General features: G+C 52.0%; 1 protein-coding gene across 8 annotated transcripts in view; it reads left to right on the top strand.

Annotated features, from left to right (window-relative positions):
• DAG1 (dystroglycan 1) overlaps positions 1–13,937 on the top strand; it is a 65,370-nt gene extending 51,433 nt beyond the window's left edge. For all 8 annotated transcript variants that reach the window (XM_057554896.1, XM_057554890.1, XM_057554895.1 and 5 more), the window contains one exon: positions 9,111–13,937. In XM_057554896.1, the coding sequence (XP_057410879.1) occupies positions 9,111–11,513 (2,403 nt within the window). In that variant the 3' untranslated portion in view covers positions 11,514–13,937. The remainder of the gene's footprint in view (positions 1–9,110) is intronic.
• The last annotated feature ends 5,862 nt before the right edge of the window (positions 13,938–19,799 follow it).

The following is a 19,799-nucleotide window of genomic DNA, read 5'->3' as shown; positions in this document are numbered from 1 at the left end:
TTAGACAGACCTGAAATCATGCTGAATCTATTTTTTAACCTTTTTTTCATTCACTGTAGTTTGAGTTTTTTTCCTTGGTTATTAAGTATTCTTTGGGAATGTAACTTTTAATGGCTGCCCAATATTCTTGTGTATGTGAGGAATATTTCAGATCTTGGTCCCAAGGAACCTTGTTGGGGTGACCTGCAAATCATATCCATCACTATTACTGTCATCCAAACTACCACTCGCTCACCTCTTCCCAGGCGTCCTGCCTCTGTTCTTAACCCCTTAGTCTGTTCTCCATACTGAGGCAAGAGACATCTTTATCTTTGTAAAGCTTACATCTGCTAAAAACAGGCCTCCCCTACCCCCCTGCCCTTAGGATTAAGCCCTGTTTGATCTGGCCTCTGGCCTCTTCTCTCTCCCCTTTCCCTTTGCATACCTTGTCCCAGCCACACCAGCCTCTTTCTGCCCCACAGATATGCCAAGCTCAGGGCCCACCCCAGGCTGCTGGCTCTTTTTTTCTTCTGTCAGCATGGGTACAGCCACCTCTTTCAGGCTTAATTTCAGCATTGGAGCCCTTTCCCTCCACCCTGATGAAGGCAGATTTCTCACAAAACCTTGTGTTATCTTCTTAGCACATTTTTGTACTTGAAATTCTTGTTAGTCTGCATGTTTGATTCCAGTCCCATAGTAGGCCTTCAAATGTTTTTGGGCTGGCAGAGGGAAGAAGAACCCCCTCAGTACCTGCAAACCTGCTTTGGATTGTCAAAGCCTACCTGCCAGGGACTTATCTGGTGGTGCAGTGGTTAAGAATCCACCTGCCAATGCAGGGGACACGGGTTCGATCCCTGGTCCAGGAAGATCCCACATGCTGTGGAGCAACTAAGCCCATGTGCCATAACTACTGAGCCTGTGCTCTAGAGCCCACGAGCCACAACTACTGAGCCCTCATGCCACAACTACTGAAGCCTGTGCACCTAGAGCCTAAGCTCTGCAACAAGAGAAGCCGCCTCAATGAGAAGCCCACACGCCACAATGAAGAGTAGCCCCCACTCCCCACAACTACAGAAAGCCCGCGCACAGCAACGAAGACCCAACACAGCCAAAAATAAATAAATAAAATAAATTTATTAAAAAAAAAAAAAAGCCTACCTGCCTGTTTGTAGGAAGAAATGCCAGCCTATGTCAGGGCAGTAAGAGACTAAGCTTGCCTAAGCCTCATGTGGGGTTCCCAGGTAAGGGTTGGCCTTCCAATCAATTAGCCGAATTGCCTAATGAGGACTCATAGGCAGAGCATGGTCTGTCCTGAGACCTGATGAGATTAGATGGGGTGGTTGTCATACTTGCTGACTGGTCAGGAGATGTGCATGGGGGTTGGTGATAGAATAATTCAGTGTTTGTAACAGACCATGTAACAGTCTATAGAAGGGGTAGAAAATTAAGTCTCATGCTAAGTGAGCTGCACTGGCTACCTGCCAAGCCTTGTTGGACCTGTGTGGGCTGATGGTTGTGGTATTTCAGGAGATTGTGGCAACTTTGGGAATCACAGTGACAGAGGAAGTGCTGCTTGGCATCAGCCAGGTATGCCCATCGGGTAACATCAACTCCTAAAACAAGCACTTCCCTATATTTTATACACCAGGCTTCAAGGAAGCAGGTCAGGAGAAAGAAGAACGGGACATGCCTGCCTGGAGGATTAGCCCTGAGGTCCTGGATCTTTTGCTCTCCCCCACATCTGAGACTCTTTCATGTCCAAACAGTCCTTGTCCAGTCTCATCCCAGCCAGCACCTGTTACTTCCCTGCTGTTCTCTAGCTCTACTTCAAGAATCAATTTGCTATTACTGACCCCATTTTAACTCCCAAATGGACTCCATTGATCTGATGATGTAAGAAGGGGCTACGGGCTACCTCCAGACCTTTGTGGCCAGCATGACCTTACTGAAAGACCTGTGCCTTGGGTCTCTTCTTTTCTCCTGTGGCCTCAGGACACCCTAAAGGAGATGGTCCTGGCGTGTGCTCCCTTGGACCAGACTAGATGCCTGTATGCAAAGCTCATCCCAGGTCTTGACTGTTCTTTGCTCTCACAGGAGTCTTAGGTCTTAGAACACCCTCTCTCTTCATCAGGGTCTGTGGGTATAGGTCCCACGGAAGCCAGCTTTGCCTTTGCTGGGCAGATCCTAAGCTGTCCCAAGTTGGCCATAGTATAAGTTACCTCCCTGACTTCCCTCAGGTTTGGCGCCGGCTCCCTAAGGGTGCCTCTCCTCTGACTTGAGTGTAGGACTGGCTGAGGAAGGTGATTATATGGCTGGAGATGTTCTAACTCCTCCTCTCTGGGGTGGTCAGGAGAGAAGTCTTTGCATCTCATGAAATGATTGGGCTGCCCCTCTAGAGCCCTCTCAGATGTCTCATTTTGGTAGTGCCCATGAGGATGGCTTTTCATCCCTGCTTCCCTTTAGCCTCCTTGTCTGGAGACAATGTGGAATTTCTCTCAGCCCAAGATGTCGGCAGACTGGGAGCAGCCTTTCCTGGGACTGTGCTCTCATCTGCTGGCATAGGCCCCCAGTTGTTCCCATGAGAACAATGGGTACTCTTTTTGGCCAGGAAGGGGAGCTCATGAAAGGAGTATTTCTTTGGATGCTTGAGAGCTTTGTGGCAACCCCGCCTGCGTGAGATGAACTGCAGTTTCTTCCTGCCTCAAGTGGGTGTTCCCTGGCTCTGAATTGATCCCTTGTGAACAGAGCACACTGGGAAATGTGGGTTGGCGAAGGAAGGCATCCTTGGGGGTGGGTTGTCAGAATGGCATTTGCCCAGACATATCAGCTCAAATACTTATTATTGAATATATAGGCTTCTATGTTTTAGGAAAAAAATTACTGACAAGGACTGAAAACATGACAAAGTAAAAATAGTTGATGTCAGGGCTTGGGATTGAGGGACTGATTCTGAGAATTTTATTAGTGGCTATAACTATGCTAAGCTGTCCCTTACTTTGGGGGGAAAATGATTAATTTTTGTTTTCAGATGAGAACAGTTAACATCAGATAAAATGCTTCATAATTCAGACCAGAGGGGCACTGATGGGGCTGGACAGGTTGTGTTCAACATGTGATCCTGTGGCCTTGGCCTTTGTGGCAACAGCCATATTCTGGTTTGAGGTTTGAATGTCAAGCAACAGAACCAATGATTGTCTCTCATGGGTGTGGCTCTGCTCTACTCGGTAAAGCAAAGTATGTCTACCCTGGTTCTACCCTGGTTCCTCACCTTCTGTGGGGGCAAAGTCTTGGCCTTTGACCTCAAGCCAGAGGCTCTTCCTGTTGACATGTGCCATCTCCCCACAACCCAACCATGTGACTGCCCATGTGCATCGTTTGCAGAAGCTGAGCTTGGCCACAGAGCAGACTAGTCTCACTGTCATAGTCCATGGCACAGACACAGGATCACCCTGAATGTGAGTCAGCACCATGGGGGCCTCTGAAACGTGACTGGAAGCTGACTCCATCAGAGGGACTATTTCCTGCCCCCCTGAGCAAAGGAGCCCACCACACAGTCGGCCTGCCCCAAGGAGGCCTTGATCACCTCATGTGTGAGTGCCTCCAGGGTGTTGCCTATGGTACCCAGCCATAGACGGCTGTGGGTTGGCTCAGCTCCGCAGCTTGGGTGAGGGGTGAGGGGCTGAAGAGTCTAGGAGCCAGTGACCAGGTCTGAGGGAAGGCAGGGACTTTGCCAGGGCAGGCTGCTAAGAGGCCCAAGCAGTGGGGTGTCACAGGGCAGCAGTTTGTGCCACTGTGAAATGGACCACTGAGAAGACCCTCTGGCACATCTATTGGGGATTCAGGGAAGGGCCCAGCCTGAACCCCTGGGGCTGTCCTGTCTTGAGGTGTTGGTTGGAAGGTGCCACCACTGAGGCTCAAAGGACCCTCCAAAAGGTTTGTAGTGTGGGGGAATTCTCACCAAATGCAGTTTCTTGATTATACTTTATTCCTAAGATCCCTCTTTGCTGGCCAGCATCAGCTCACCCAAGTGACAAGTATATGAAAGTGCTCATCCATCTTTCTGGAACTTTTGCTTGCCATTTCTAAGTCCCGTAACTCCTGCATGGGTAAGATACCACCTTGTGGGTTCTGAATGATAAAGCTTAGGTTTTCTTGGTTTTAGAAACCAGTGGTCATATAGTCAATTAAGCCCTAGTGAGAGTCCAGCTCCTCAGTTTTGATGGGCAGAAATCTGCTCTTTGATGAGGGACTAAGTAATATAAGCTCCTCTGCCGATTTGTTCTTTCTCCAGGTATGTTATGCTGATTTGGAGTGAGAGACTCTACTTGCGTTGCATGATGTTTTAGCACAGGTGCTGTATCTTTATCAGACCAACTGTTTGACAGTCTACTGTGCAAGAGAAGGCTCCAGTGAAGAAGTTGAAGAGAATGTCTGAGAACTGAATAGGAAGTCAGTTACTAGTCATCTGCTAGTATAGACTGAGGAGTGACCAAAACCTTCACGTTTGGCAGTTCCCCAATCATTGGTCATGGTGATTAATTGTGGGCATCGCTGGGCAGGTAGTCTTCAGAACTCCTTATGTGTCTGCCCAGGTTTTGTGGTTTTGATTCTTAATGTTTTTGGATGTACTTTATGGATCAAGATTTCTAAAATTGGGTGTGTGGCTGTTCAAGATCTTGTTTTCCTCAGTGCTGGGCTTGCCTTCCATCTCAGAAGCATGTTCTCTCTGAGGGTTGCTGAAACTGGAAAGATTTCTGGCTCTTTCTGAGTGGCCTGTGATCTAGAGCCCATGATCTCAAATCAGGCTTCCTCCTGCAGTTTCTGCCTCCTGCAGGTGTTCCCATTGCCTGAAGTCTCCTTTCCAAGATGGCTGCTTTATAAGGTCAGCAAGGGAGTGTTGGTATTTAATGATGGAGGGTGACTTGAAAACCTGGGGGTGACTTGAAACCCTGGGGGAGTTCCATGGCCGGGGACAGCCTGTCACCCCAAATACATGTGCTGGTGTTATGAGCACTTCACACAGAGCTCTGATTCCTGCTTCTTGCCTGCCATTTCTAGCCTGGCAGTCCTTAGAGGGTCAGTTGTGGGTGGTTACAGTACAGCTAGGACAGAAATTTCTATATGAGTAAACTAAAGATTCCAAGGATAGTCGGAATCTCATGTGCAAATATGCCAGAATCAAACACATCTCTTTTAGACTTAGAGGATGTGAGTGCTGGCTTTGGGCTGTCACCTGCAGCAAGTTCTCCCTGCCCTCTATGCCCCTCAACGTTTTCATCCACTCTTAGCAAACAGGTCTTAACAGGTAAGCAAGTCCCTGAGGGTCCCCAGCCTTGGCCGTGTTCCCCTATAGGGTCCTGGCTTCCTCTTCCTGTGGCCTCTCCACTTCCCTTTGATGCTTTGAGTTTCTGCTTTGGGGTATGAACAGGGAGACAAAGCCTCAGTGTGTGCTGGGTCCAAGGCCATTTGGGAAAGAGGATGGGGGAGTGGAGCCTGGACACGCCCTGGATCCATTCCTGCAGGAGCCTCACAATGTGTACTGTGTCCTCTTTCAGCCCATAGGGGCGGGTGAGGAACCAGCACTGACAGAGTCCAGCGTGTGCCTGGCCCTGTGATCATACAAGGCTGGCATCTTTTCCCCCTTCTTACATATGAGAAAACTGAGGCTGAGGTTGGATGAAGCCTCAGACTGCCTGGAGATGGGGCTTCCCTTCGGGTACGCGGTGTTTTTATAGAGATGAGTCCTGGCTTGTCATGGGGGCTGTGTCTCTGAGAAGGAACTTTCATATCCCACTTCACCCTTAGGCCCTGAGAGGAAAAGTGGTCTAGAGCCTGGAGGTTTTGCAAGCTGGGGAGGATGTCCAGAGTTCCCATGGACTGAGGGGCTCCTGCTTTGTCACAGTAGAGCAGGTGTTGCATCCCAGAGCGTTCCCTCAACTGAGTGCCCTTGAGAGGGAGGGGGGCCGCTAGTGGAATCCTTTGGGGACTGTGGACACTGCCAGACCTTCAGGCATGTTCAGACTTCCCAGTTCAGGGGCTTTCCCTAAATGGCCTTGAAAATGCAGAGATGTCAGCTTCCCTGTGACTTGAGTAGGTTCCTTGTGGAACTCAAATTTGTTTTGCTTCCTGTGGCCTTTCTATTAAAATGAATCATTGCCAACCAAAGTGCTGCCTGAACCTGATGTTTGCAGTACCAAGATGCTCAGAGATGCATGGATTTTAGAACGTTCAGGTTAGAATCTCTCCTTGTCTGAGGAGTACCCAACACGCCGGGGACTGTTTGCTTCCGGGTGTAGATCCAGGTTGAACACCTATCCTGTGGCCAGGGCTCCAGTACCCTGAGGAGCCAGAATTTGCAGAAGGGAGGTCAGGTGCAGGGTGGAGTGGCTTGGCTCTGTTTTTCTGACATGGCTTATCCCAAATGTTGTCTCTAAAGCTGTGGTTAGACCATAGTGAAAGAATTTGTTTCAGTAACCAAAATGAAGCTACACAGTCCTGCTCTTCCATCGCCCAGTTTGAGATTGAGCATTATAACTTGCTTTGGTGAAACCTGGGGTTTTCTTTAATGTTTGTTATTTATGTTACATGTTATTAACATGCTAAAATGTTACTTGGCGTAGTTCAAATAAGTGTATATTTTCTAAGTCTGGCTGTGTGGGAGCCTTGACCAACCTGGGTTTATGCCTTAGGGCATGTCTGACAACAGAACTGTGGCTGTTGGGGGTCAGCAGAAAGGGAAGCCAAGCCAGCCAGGGAAGCTTGAGGAGGCGAGGGCCCTTCTCTGTTCTCTCTGTTATAAAGTGCCCTTACGTAATTGAGACAGACTTGAAAAAGCACTGACGCTGCTTACTCATCTGTGCTGATGGAACACACGGCGCTGGGCACAGGGCTAACTGCCTGGCCACTGAGGCATATCCCATGGGCCTGGCCAACCACTTGGCACCCATCTGGAGCCTCTCCTGGTCTCTCTTGGCCCTGTTCAGTCTTCTCTACAAGTGGCTTCTCCTTGGCTGACTTCATCCAGAGCTCCATTCTTGGCCCTCCCTTTCTCCTTTCTCTGCCCGATCTCTTGCAGGTGTCCTCTCATTCCAGTGGTAGTCATTGGGATGGAGTGGGCTTAGGAGAGATACCCTTGGGTGGCCGGAAACCTGGGTCCACGCCCTGGCTCACCTACTCTCTTCCTCTCAGGAAGTTCTTACCCCACCCCTGTAAAACATCTCATGGTTCCCTTGACTACTCCATTTGGCCTTAACATCTTTGCTTCACATTTTTTGCAAAACTAGATCATTCAACCTTTGCTTTATATGTTTATATGTGGATGTGGCAGTTTTTGTATTTAACATAATTGAACTGAAAAAATTTAAAGCATAGGTTTTTCAGTCAAAGCAGTTGTAATAAGTATTTTTGTAGCTAAAAAAGATTGTAAAAGAAGACTATATTTAGTGTTTTTCATGGATTTGAAGACACCCGTGTTTACAGTTATTTTACCATTTCTGATGTTGGCTCTGTTTGCAGTGGATGGTGAGTGATGGGATGGGGGATTCTTAGTGGTTCATTAATTAGATGATTGTGCACCCTAGGGTTGATGGAATGTGGTGTCACAAAAGAAACTCTGTGAACTCAGTGGTTCAGAGAGCAGTCAATAAAGGACAACTCCTAATAATGTCATATGTCTTCTCATGGCTTTTTGCTGGAGGTAGGAAATCTCTTTATAGGCAGGGTAAATATCTGGTCTCTGATAAGGTTGATGGAATGGCATGCGCATGGACACCTGGGTCCTGGCTGGGAAGAGCAGGTATGAGTTCAGGGTCTCTTCCCCAATCACTCAGGCACCTGGCTCTTGGAAGGAGGAAGCCTGACGAACCAGAGCCCCTGGGGAACCCAGCAGCCATAGCTGTGGCCTTCCTGCCACAGGGAGGGAAGCATTTTAGTTTCCCTCTCCTGACAAGCAATGACCAGGAAGGGCAATTCCTGGGCCGAGGCTGGCAGTAAGACGTGCCATCTGTTGGCCATTGTGTTTCTGGACTTGATGGACAGGGCAGTGGAGCTGACTGAGAGTGCCTTTAGGCAGACCAGAGAGTGGATCCCACCTTTCTTGCATTGGGGGCAGGAATAGGTGTTTCCCGAAGGTGAGAGAAGTCATAGATGGGGCCTGGGCAAGAGGTGAGTCTTGTTTTCCTCTTGTCAGCTGATGGTGGAAGTTTTTATGGTGGCATTCCCTTGGGGGCTTTACGTATTACCAGTCATGTCGCTGTGGAGGACTTCCACCCTGAAATAAGTCTGGGAGGTGCTGTTGGGTGGAAAAGGGGATGAGCTCCTGAGGCCTGCTCTGTGCTTCGGCTTTCCAAGGACAGAGGTAAGCTCTGTCCATCTCCCAAACTTAGTTGACTACAGAATTCTCTTTCAGAGAGACTGGAGGTCCTTGGAATGCCTTTGATAAACACTCTTCTTAGAATAATTGTTTACATTCCCCTACCCTGGGCATTGCAGTTTTTCTTGAGATTTGAAAAGCAGTGTTAAGACATTAGATACAGCTAACCAAATGTATCCCACTACACTTGAATGTAACATGGTGGTTGTAAAATGAGGCATCTGGGGGCATTGAGTTGTCCCTGCACCCAGACCGGCGTACATTTCCACTTCTGGGCAGGAGAGGCACTCTAGGCCAGGCATATACCTTGAGCAAAGTTGTGGTGTCTGTGGAGGGTAGGGTAGAAGTCTGAGGCAAGGTTGTAAAGTAGTGCTGAGGGATGAGACACTCGGGCTTGATTCTGCAGGCAGAGTGGACGAGTAGGTGGCAGGGCACTTCACTGGTATAAAAACCTGCAACATTCTTGAGCTCCATGGCATCAGTTCTCTGGGATGAGACATGTGTTTTGAGTGCCAGAACTGCTGTCTCCCCACCGTGTGGCCTTGGGCGAATCATTTGCCTTCCATGCTAGCCCATCTGGCAGCCCCAGTCTTTCATGACAGGTAAATGAGCTCCAGGAGAGAGGCATTGGTTCCTCCACCAGGAATTCTGAATTGTACCTCAGGCCTGTCACACAGGTTAGGCCAGTGGTTAACTGTTGTGATCATTTTCGGGTTATGCAGTGATGGTGGCAATTAACTCATGCTGACATCTCTTCTAGGTATCAGCAGCAGGGAAGGAGGCCTTACCGTCCTGGCTGCAGTGGGACCCACAGAGCCACACCCTGGAGGGTCTCCCCCTTGACACTGATAAGGGCGTGCATTACATTTCAGTGAGTGCTGCACGGCTGGGGGCCAACGGAAGCCACGTCCCGCAGACTTCCAGTGTGTTCTCTATCGAGGTCTACCCTGAAGACCACAGTGAGCCACAGTCTGTGCGGGCAGCGTCACCAGACCCTGGTGAGGTGGTATCATCTGTCTGTGCTGCCGATGAGCCTGTGACTGTCCTGACAGTAATTCTGGATGCTGACCTCACCAAGATGACCCCAAAGCAAAGGATTGACCTTCTGCACAGGATGCGGAGCTTCTCAGAAGTGGAGCTTCACAACATGAAGTTGGTGCCAGTGGTGAATAACAGACTGTTTGACATGTCGGCTTTCATGGCTGGCCCAGGAAATGCAAAAAAGGTGGTAGAGAATGGGGCCCTGCTCTCCTGGAAGCTGGGCTGCTCCCTGAACCAGAACAGCGTGCCTGACATTCGTGGTGTGGAGGTCCCCGCCAGGGAAGGTGCTATGTCTGCCCAGCTTGGCTACCCTGTGGTGGGTTGGCACATCGCCAACAAGAAACCCCCTCTCCCCAAACGCATCCGGAGGCAGATCCATGCCACACCCACACCTGTCACTGCCATTGGGCCCCCAACCACGGCTATCCAGGAGCCACCATCCAGAATTGTGCCCACCCCCACATCTCCAGCCATTGCTCCTCCAACCGAGACCATGATTCCTCCAGTCAGGGATCCTGTGCCTGGGAAGCCCACAGTCACCATTCGGACTCGAGGTGCCATTATTCAGACCCCAACCCTCGGCCCCATCCAGCCCACTCGGGTGTCAGAAGCTGGCACCACAGTTCCTGGCCAGATCCGCCCAACAATGACCATTCCTGGCTATGTGGAGCCCACGGCAGTTGCTACCCCTCCCACAATTACCACCAAGAAGCCACGAGTATCCACGCCCAAACCAGCCACACCTTCTACTGATTCCTCAACCACCACGACTAGAAGGCCGACCAAGAAACCACGGACACCCCGACCGGTGCCCCGGGTCACCACCAAAGCTCCCGTCACCAGATTGGAAACCGCCTCCCCACCTACTCGCATCCGTACCACCACCAGTGGGATGCCCCGTGGAGGAGAACCCAACCAGCGCCCAGAGCTCAAGAACCATATCGACAGGGTGGATGCCTGGGTTGGCACCTATTTTGAGGTGAAGATCCCGTCGGACACCTTCTATGACAACGAGGACACCACCACTGATAAGCTGAAGCTGACCCTGAAGCTTCGGGAGCAGCAGTTGGTAGGCGAGAAGTCTTGGGTGCAGTTCAACAGCAACAGCCAGCTCATGTATGGCCTGCCTGACAGCAGCCACGTGGGCAAGCACGAATATTTCATGCACGCCACAGACAAAGGGGGCCTATCAGCTGTGGATGCCTTCGAGATCCATGTCCACAGGCGCCCTCAAGGGGATAGGGCTCCTGCTAGGTTCAAGGCCAAGTTTGTGGGTGACCCAACAGCTGTGGTGAATGACATTCACAAGAAGATTGCCCTGGTGAAGAAGCTGGCCTTCGCCTTTGGGGACCGCAACTGCAGCACCATCACTCTGCAGAATATCACCCGGGGCTCCATTGTGGTGGAATGGACCAACAATACACTGCCCCTGGAGCCCTGCCCCAAGGAGCGGATCACGGGGCTGAGCCAGAGGATTGCTGAGGATGATGGCAAACCTCGAGCTGCCTTCGCCAACGCCTTGGAGCCCGACTTTAAGGCCTTGAGCATTTCTGTGACAGGCTCTGGCAGCTGTCGGCATCTACAGTTTGTCCCAGTGGCGCCACCCAGGAGGGTGCCCTCAGAGGCACCACCTACGGAGGTGCCAGATAGGGACCCTGAGAAGAGCAGCGAGGATGATGTCTACCTGCACACGGTCATTCCGGCCGTGGTGGTTGCAGCCATCCTGCTTATCGCTGGCATCATTGCCATGATCTGCTATCGCAAGAAGAGGAAGGGCAAGCTCACCCTCGAGGACCAGGCCACCTTCATCAAGAAGGGGGTGCCTATCATCTTTGCAGACGAGCTGGACGACTCCAAGCCCCCACCCTCCTCCAGCATGCCGCTTATCCTGCAGGAGGAAAAAGCCCCCCTCCCCCCTCCTGAGTACCCCAACCAGAATGTGCCCGAGACCACTCCTCTGAACCAGGACACCGTGGGAGAGTACACACCCCTGCGGGATGAGGATCCCAATGCGCCTCCCTACCAGCCCCCGCCGCCCTTCACAGCCCCCATGGAGGGCAAGGGCTCCCGTCCCAAGAACATGACCCCATACCGGTCGCCCCCTCCCTATGTCCCCCCTTAACCCACAAGCGCCTGGGTGGAGGCAGGGGTAGGGCAGGGCCCTGGAGACAACACGGTGTTGTCTGTGGAGACCAGTGGCCTGCAGACCATCGCCCACTGGGAGCCGACACCTGACCTAGCACACGCTGACACACACGGGGCCTGGACAAGCCCGCCCACTTGGTCCTCCTAAACCCCAAAGCAGCTGGAGAGACTTTGGGGACATTTTTACTTTTAATTTTTGCCTAACAGCTTTTTGTTTGTTCATAGAAAATTCTTCGCTGCGTTTTTGAAGGCTGGCTCTGAAAGCACTGTTTGGAGTAGAGGTAGATGGAGGGAGCGAGGAACCGTGAATGAACTCGCAGGCAGTGCTGGGCGGCCTCCCGGCTCTCTGCGTTTTGCCTTTAACACTAACTGTACTGTTTTTTCTATTCACGTGTGTCTAGCTGCAGGATGTAACATGGAAAACAGTAGCTAAAGATTAAATTCAAAGGACTTTCAGAACTTAAGGTTAAGTTTTTACATTTAATCTGCTGTTTACCTAAACTTGTATGTGTAATTTTGGGGTGGGTATGGGAAATTGCTTTGCTAAAAATAAGCTCCCAGGGTGTTTCAAACTTAGAGAAGACCAAGGGACAGTATTTTTTATCAAAGGAATCCTATTTTTTCACACTACGTAAACTTCGTTGCTCTGATACCCCAGAGAGCCTGACTGGGGGCCTCCTGGCCCTGGCTCAGGGGCCAGGGCCCTGGTGCTGGGTTTGCTGTCCCACTGTTGCCAGGGGCTGGAAGCTGGAGGGGCCTCTTAGGCCATGGACATCCACACCCCCACCCCATGCACGCTAGCGGCCCACAACCAAGGGGTCTTCATTTCCATGGAAAGGGGACTCCAAGAGGCAGTGGTGGCCGTGGCCCCCAACCTAGGTGCTCCAGGTGGGCCAGCTGCTCGTGGGGATGCCTGGGGAGGTCGAGAGACTCGACTACATCAACCTGTTTTCTTTTACCCTTTTTCTGTGCGTTTTTTTTCCCCCTCCTAGAAGGAATATCATGGATTTTTGAAACACTCAGTGGGGGACATTTTGGTGAAGATGCAATATTTTTATGTCATGTGATGCTCTTTCCTCACTTGACCTTGGCCACTTTGTCCCAACAGTCCACAGCCCAACCCTGACCCACCCCACCCCTTTTCTCTGGCGCTCCAGTCCCAGGCCTTGGGCTTGAACAGCTGGGAAAGGTCTGGTGGCTGGGGAGGAGTGCCAGCAATAGTTCATAGTAAAAATTTGGGGGCTCTCAAAGCTAATTTTTTACTAAAGTTTTTATACAGCCTCAAATTGTTTTATTAAAAAAAAAGATTAAAAATGGTGATGCTTACAGCAGTTTGTACAAGCTCTTAGTGTTGATTCCATGGGACTGACGGCTTTGCTCATTTTGATTTTTTTTCCCCCCTTCTTTTCCTAATGGTTTAAATTCTGGAATTACACTGGGGCTTTTGCCTTTTTTAGCAGAACATCCGTCCATCCATCTGCATCTCTGTCCCGTGACTCAGGGGCACCCACTCAGCTTTGATTCTCCTCCTTTGGAAGAAACCATTTTGAGCATGACTTCTTGATGTCTGAGAGTTATTTTGGGTACCTTTTAGGGAGGAATGCCTTTTGCAATAATGTATCCCTTCCATGATGGAGGGCGGGTGGGTGGACCCAGGCTCCCTTTGCACACCATGCAGCCACTTCTAAGCCATATTGACCATTTTGCAGAGGATTCATGTGTGCTGCCTCAGGAGGGGAGGGACGGTCAGAGTGGAGGGGTCTCCACCCTGCCCTTCTCTGGAGGGTATTCCCGCTTGCGCCTTCTCCCACAGGGCCTAGCCTCTCTCTCCTGCCTGGTCCCCTGGTGGGGTGAGCAGTGCCACTGTGGGGGAAGCCTGTAGATGAGGGCTCAGTGGACCTGTGATGACTGGGCCTTGTGCCTCCAAGCCCTGATCCAAGCCGGAGTTTCCCCAGTGCCCCAGAGTCAGGAGCGCAAGCTGAGTCTGACCTGGTGAGATTATTTTTGATGACCTTGCCAAAAGATAAACAATTTCCAGTGTTCCAGGTGAGGGCTTTGAAAGGCCTTCCAAATAGCTCCGTTGCCCCTAGCAACCCCACCATCGGGCATTGCCACGCAGAGACGTGGCTGGCCCAGAATGGCCTGTTACCATAGCAACAGGAGGCGATGGGGTAGTGAACAGAATAACAACAGCAACAATGCCCTTGCAGGCTGCCTCCTCCCCTGAGTGCCCGGCTGGCAGTGGTCTTTGGACTCTGTGAGACAGAGAGCCAATCTCACATTCAAGTGTTCACCAACCACTGACGTGTTTTTATTTCCTTCTATATGATTTTAAGATGTGTTTTCTGCATTCTGTATAGAAACATATCAAACTAAATAAAACAGTGTCTTTATTACAATGCCATTGCCTCCAAGCATCTCTTTCCCTGGCCCCTACACAACATGAGTGTAGGGTGGAACTGGAGTCCATCATGTGACAGAGGGAAGAGGGGACCCAGCTAGGCCCACTCGGAGGTGGCCTTTGAGCAGCTGACCAAATAGCCTTCACATCCTTACCATTTCTGTGCCTCTGGGAGGGGTGGGTGTGTGCACCAGAAGCTCTGCCAACCAATGAGCCCTCCTTAGCACCTCTTCTGCCTGAGCCAGCTGAGATAAATCTCCTTGAGCCTCAATTTCCTCATCTGTAGTGTGGGGTGGGGAGAGGAACGGGCAGAAAACCCAATGAGACTGGGCGGGAGGGGAGGATGGTGGGAGAGGTCTTACTACAGGCTGTCTGCCCCAGAGTGGGTCAGCTTCTGCAGGTCCCAGACAGGGGTCCCTCAGGCTGGACCCCCTGCCCACTACCTTGTGGGGTTGAGGCTGGCCAATCTCCCAGGTAGTCTCAAGGCAGGTTTGGCCTTGGCCTTGGCCTTGGAGTGGGGAGAAGGGGAGAATGGTTTCTGGCCAGGCTGTTCTGCCCTCATTGGGCCTATAGTTTCTGGGGGCCTGCCCCTAAGTGCCCTGCCTGGGATGGACAGGCCAGCTGGGTAGCCTTAGCATGACTTAGTGCCCAGGAAGGGGCAGGTTGTCCTGGGACACTGCCAGGGCGTGGGAGGCAGGGGATGCAGCAACTGTGTCTTCAGAGGCAGGATCAGGGCCATTGGTCACAAAACAACTGGTGCCTCTTTTGGGCTCACTCCCACCACCACAGGGTCCTCACCATCTCCACCTACAGCCCCCAGGCTGCTGGTCTGCTCACAAACTTCAAGACCCAGAGCTGAGACTGGTCCTGTATTGCAGATAGAACTGAGTCCCAGAGTTGGGAGTTGAGTGTCAGACAATTACTTGTAGGATACCACACTGATAAATAGCAGGAAAAGCTGTCCCCAGTGCAGAGTTCAGGGACACATACCTCACCCCAAGACCTAGCTGCAGGAGCCCAGGAAATGACCCTGCCCTTGCTCTCTTGGCCTCAGGAAGTTCTGCTTAATGTCTAACCTGAAGCCACTGGGTTGAGTGGACTCACTGTCCTGAACTCGAGTAAAGGGATCCCTGCTTTCAGCAGAGAATAGTAAGGTCAGCAGGGTAGGAAGACGAGAAGCCACAAGGTTCTCTGGCCTCTGCTCTGCCCTCTCCTTTAGGAATATCTGATGTTTGGCCTGGCGGGCCTCTGCCCCACAGCACTCCTGGCAGGTCTCCTTGGTGGGGATAGGGACTGTCTACTCACTTTTTTCAAGCTAGAGAGGGTGATGTAGGAAAGGGGCAGGAAAAAAGGGCTACAGTGGGGGAGGGGAGGGGGAGCTGTCAGACCCACAGAAATCTGCCTTCCCCCTCTGTCTCTGACCCAGGACAAGCTCCCAGGATCCCTTTGGCCTGGCTTCCCCATCTGTGAGATAGGACAGTGCTGTTCTCCAAGGGATTCTGAGAAACCCTGGGAACTGGGGGAGTGGAATTGGGATAACAAGTCACCCCCAATGCATCTGCCTGTAAAAGGGTCAGAGGATCCAAGCAAGGCTAGAAGACTCTTCATTCTTTCCTGGTATAAAGGTACTGCCTTGGGCCAGGGCATTGGCTGCAGAATATTGGGGTGTCTAAGAGCTCCTGGCCAGCCTAGTTCTCTAGAACATCACCAGTTTGGTGGGGACTGGAGGCTCCAAATGACTCACCCACCTCCATTTGTTCCCAACAAGCAGAAGAATCTCCTACAAGAGGCCCTTCCCTGGCTGCTCTAAAGCATGGAAGGCCCCACTCAAGCATCAGTCTTTCAAGGGTGAGCTTCACTCCTCTCTCTCTATTACTATATCTTAAAAATACAAATGAGCTAATGCTTTTTTTTTTTTTTTTTTTTTTTTTTTTTAAAGATTTATTTATTTATTGATTGATTGATTACTATGTTGGGTCTTCGTTTCTGTGCTAGGGCCTTCTCTAGTTGCGGCAAGCGGGAGCCACTCTTCATCGCGGTGCACGGGCCTCTCACCATTGCGGCCCCTCTTGTTGCGGAGCGCAGGCTCCAGACGCGCAGGCTCAGTAGCTGTGGCTCACGGGCCTAGTTGCTCCGCGGCACGTGGGATCCTCCCAGACCAGGGCTCGAACCCGTGTCCCCTGCATTAGCAGGCAGACTCTCAACCACTGCACCACCAGGGAAGCCCGAGCTAATGCTTTTAAGCTAAAGCTTCCTGCTTCGCTACCTTCTCAATCACCATGTTGAGGCAAGGTGACTGAGGCCCAGAGAGGGCAAGGGTCCAGGTACTGTGGCTAAGGCAAAGCAGGTTCAATTCTAAGTGTGACCTAAACACTTTAGGTTTTTTCAGATTGTAAAATTCTGTTCATTTTGTAGAGCAGCAAAAAATTATTTGAAGCCCCCCTGGGAGATGGCACCATTTCCCTTATGAGGACCCTAGCAGACCCAGAGAAGATATGGCAAGAGATTCAAAGTGAGGGTTCCCATCTGCTGGGAATGGGTTGCTCCTACACCTGAGGGCAGCATGGAGCAAGGGCAGCCTGGAGACCTGGCCACTGGGGCCCTCACTGGCCCCACTGCCCTCAGTGTTGATGGGCTCACTCCCACCACCACAGGGTCCTCACCATCTCCACCGACAGCCCCCAGGCTGCTGCTCTGCTCACAACTTTCAAGACCCAGAGCTGAGACTGGTCCTGTATTGCAGATAGGACTGAGTCCCAGAGTGGGGAGTTGGGGGTCAATTACTTGTAGGATACCACACTGATAAATAGCAGGAAAAGCTGTCCCCAGTGCAGAGTTCAGGGACACATACCTCACCCCAAGACCTAGATGCAGGAGCCCAGGAAATGACCCTGCCCTTGCTCCCTTGGCCTCAGGAAGTTCTGCTTAATGTCTAACCTGAAGCCACTGATGGAGGTGACCCTAGAGTCTCAGCTGGGGTGGGGCTAAGTTGGTCTGTTTGTGTCCCTGTGAAGGCTCCGTGTGTCCAGGAGGTGCCCCTGGGTGGTTTCCGGGCGGTAGCAGGGGCAGCTCTCAACCTTGGTAGTGGTTCAGGGGTGCCCCATGTCAGCCCGGCGGAGAGCCAGTTGCCTGGGGCTCTGGGCCAAAGAGGGGGGACAGTGTCCATGGGCTCCCAGGAGGTGGCGCCACAGGCTGGAGTAAGCCTGACAGCAATGGGCAAGTCAGGCTGTGGGCGGGGTTAAGTAACAGCGGAGGCTGGCTGTGGGAGGGTGGAACCCGGCCTAGAGCAGAGCTGAGACGGCCGGGCACTGAACCAAGCCTAGAGCGGGGCGGGGCCGAGCGGGGCTGTAGGCAGGGCTAAGGCGGTAGGGCCTGCTGCCGAGAGCCGCTCCGAGTTAGGCCGCGGACTGGCGCTTTAACTGGGCGGGTCTTTTCTCGCTCAGCCACCGAGGCACAGACCCTGAGGGCATTAGGGTGCAAGTTGCTGGGGTTTGGAGCCTGCCTTTCGCCGCGGCCGTTCTCCTTCAGAAAGGGAAGCTAGAAGAGAATAAATGGGAGGGGCGAGTCTGGGGCCCAGGCTTCCAGATGGCTTCTGTTACCGGGGCCCTGCTGGCAAACCTTGAATTCGGATGTACTTAGGCAGGAAGGAATAAGGACCTTTCCTTTGCACCTTAGCTTTTGTAAACCTCCAGGATTCCTGCGGTGGAGGCCAGCATAGGGCCTGCACACAGTAGGGCTCAGCGCTTGTTGGATGCTCCCTGAGTCTCCTGTTCCTCCAGCCTGAGAGCTCCTGAGGACACGGCCTAAAGTGCTGCAGATCTGGGAGGGTCCTGGATGGAAGCCAGGCGGCTCCAGTTGCTGTGCCCCTAGGGGAAGACACTTGGCAGTAGAAACAGACAGGGATGGGGTAGCAGATGACACTTTCTCTGAGTCAACCCTGGAGTGGGGGCACCCTGAAGGCCCAGGGAACACCCTGCCCAAAACTGTCTCCACAGCCCTGGGCACTCACTAGGACAGCAGAGACCATCCATTTGGCAGTTGGCTAGAGCTCCCAAAGGCAGGGCTGAGTGTACTCTTGCCTTGTGTCCTCATGGTGTTGCAGCCTCAGGCTGTAGAGGGCAAAGCCCAGGTCTGGGACTTGCTAAAATGGCTGGGAGTTCAGGTTAGGCCAGCTCCTTTCCCAGGGACCATGCCCCATTTCCCTCAGCATCTCTGTTGCAAAAGGTCTTGGGAGAGAAAGGTGAAGAAAGGGGCTGGCTCCAGCCCACGATGGCAGGGGATGGGGAGGTCCTGATGGGAGGTGGCAGCAGCTTGCCTCCGGGTGTGCCTGTGGGAGAGGACCAGCTTTGTCCTGGATGAACTCGCCCTCAGGGAACATGTGCCTAGTTGGGCTGGACAAGGAGCTGGGCTTGGGGGATGCTGAAGGGGATGGAGTCCTCTTCTTGTTTGAGGAGCACATGGTGCATATGTGTGTAGGGGGGAGGCCAGCGTTCCTGTGTCCAGTACAGTGATTAGAGGGCAAATGAGAGGCTAAGGAGGCATCCAGTGTGACCCCGATGGCTCTGACTCAGCAGCCACTGTGCCTCCCAAGGCCCACCCTGGGTCCCAGGCAGTACAATCAGCTTACTCCTCTCCTCAGAGAGGCCCTAGGCCAGGCAGGGCTAGGAGAGGGACACAACCACCCTCTGAGCCCCAAGAAGATCCCTGGAGCAGATCCGGGGATGAGGGAGGGCTTGGTTGAAATGAGCAAAGACTGGGGGAGGGAGGGCTCAGCGGAACACATGACCTTTCTGTTCTCTGAAAGCAAGAGGAAGATGTACTTTGTTCAGCCTTACTAGGAATTCCTCAGTCTGTACTGTTAGCTTATGGTCAGAAAGGCCACCTTCTCGGAAAGCTGATGCCCATGCCACGCCTGCCAGCTGGGGGAGTTATTAATACATAACTAGCAGTGCTAACCCAGATGCTGCTGTGCAACTGATCCCTGCTGCTACCCACCCCAGAACCCCGGGGAAACCTGAGTGTGACTTCAGCCTTTATAGCCTGGTCTGGCCTGGTGGTGCTTTGGCCACACCCACGGCTGCAGGGGATGGTAGTGGTCCTGCACGGAGGGCCAGCAGTCAAGCCCTACAGATTCAGGGCCTGGTTTGAGCAGCAGGCAGACAAAGGCCAGACTTGGAGACTGCAAGTTCAGTGAGGGTGGAGTAAGCTCAACAGTCTTGATTTCTGCTGCATCCTTGGGGCCTAGCATGATGCTGTCTTTATTCTAGGGCTCAAAAGTGCCAAATTGAACTGAAATTTAAATTTAACTAAATTGAATTTAACTGAATTGAAATCATCCATCCTAGAAGAGGTCTAAGGGACTGTGGACCTTTCTACTTGCCATAAGGGTTTTGTTTCACTGACCTGCCCTATTCTGTCCATCTTTCCTGGAAGGCAGGAATTCTTCCAGTGGCTCCTAGAAGCTCCCTGGACAAACAAACCTTATCATAATCCACTCTGATCAGGGCAAAGATAAAGCTCAGTGCAGAGAGTAGCTATGTCCCATGGCCTGAAATCCCTGGTGGTAAAGGGTAATTCTCAGTAATGGGCTTGGGTTTGCAGTAGTGGAGCCACAGAGGGTCAGGAGGTAGGGTTCACTTTAATAGACTTCCCTGAAGACATGTGGAACTGAGTCTGATGAAGGGGTTGAACTAGCTTCCCCTTCTCGTGAACTGTCCAAGTCATGTCTGATCCTCTGTTGCCTGGAGTAGGATACATGGGCTGGTTAGGAGAGGGCATAGGGGCATGACTTGCCACCTGCCCTGTTCCCCCCGCTCCCCATCCATGGAACAGAGGTAGGTGGAAGCAACTCCATGGAAACTG

This window comes from Balaenoptera acutorostrata, chromosome 10, assembly GCF_949987535.1.
Source record: "Balaenoptera acutorostrata chromosome 10, mBalAcu1.1, whole genome shotgun sequence".
In the NCBI taxonomy this organism is placed as follows: Eukaryota; Metazoa; Chordata; class Mammalia; order Artiodactyla; family Balaenopteridae; genus Balaenoptera; species Balaenoptera acutorostrata.
Note: the sequence above shows the minus strand (reverse complement) of the source record. Positions and strands in the feature narration are given on the sequence as shown.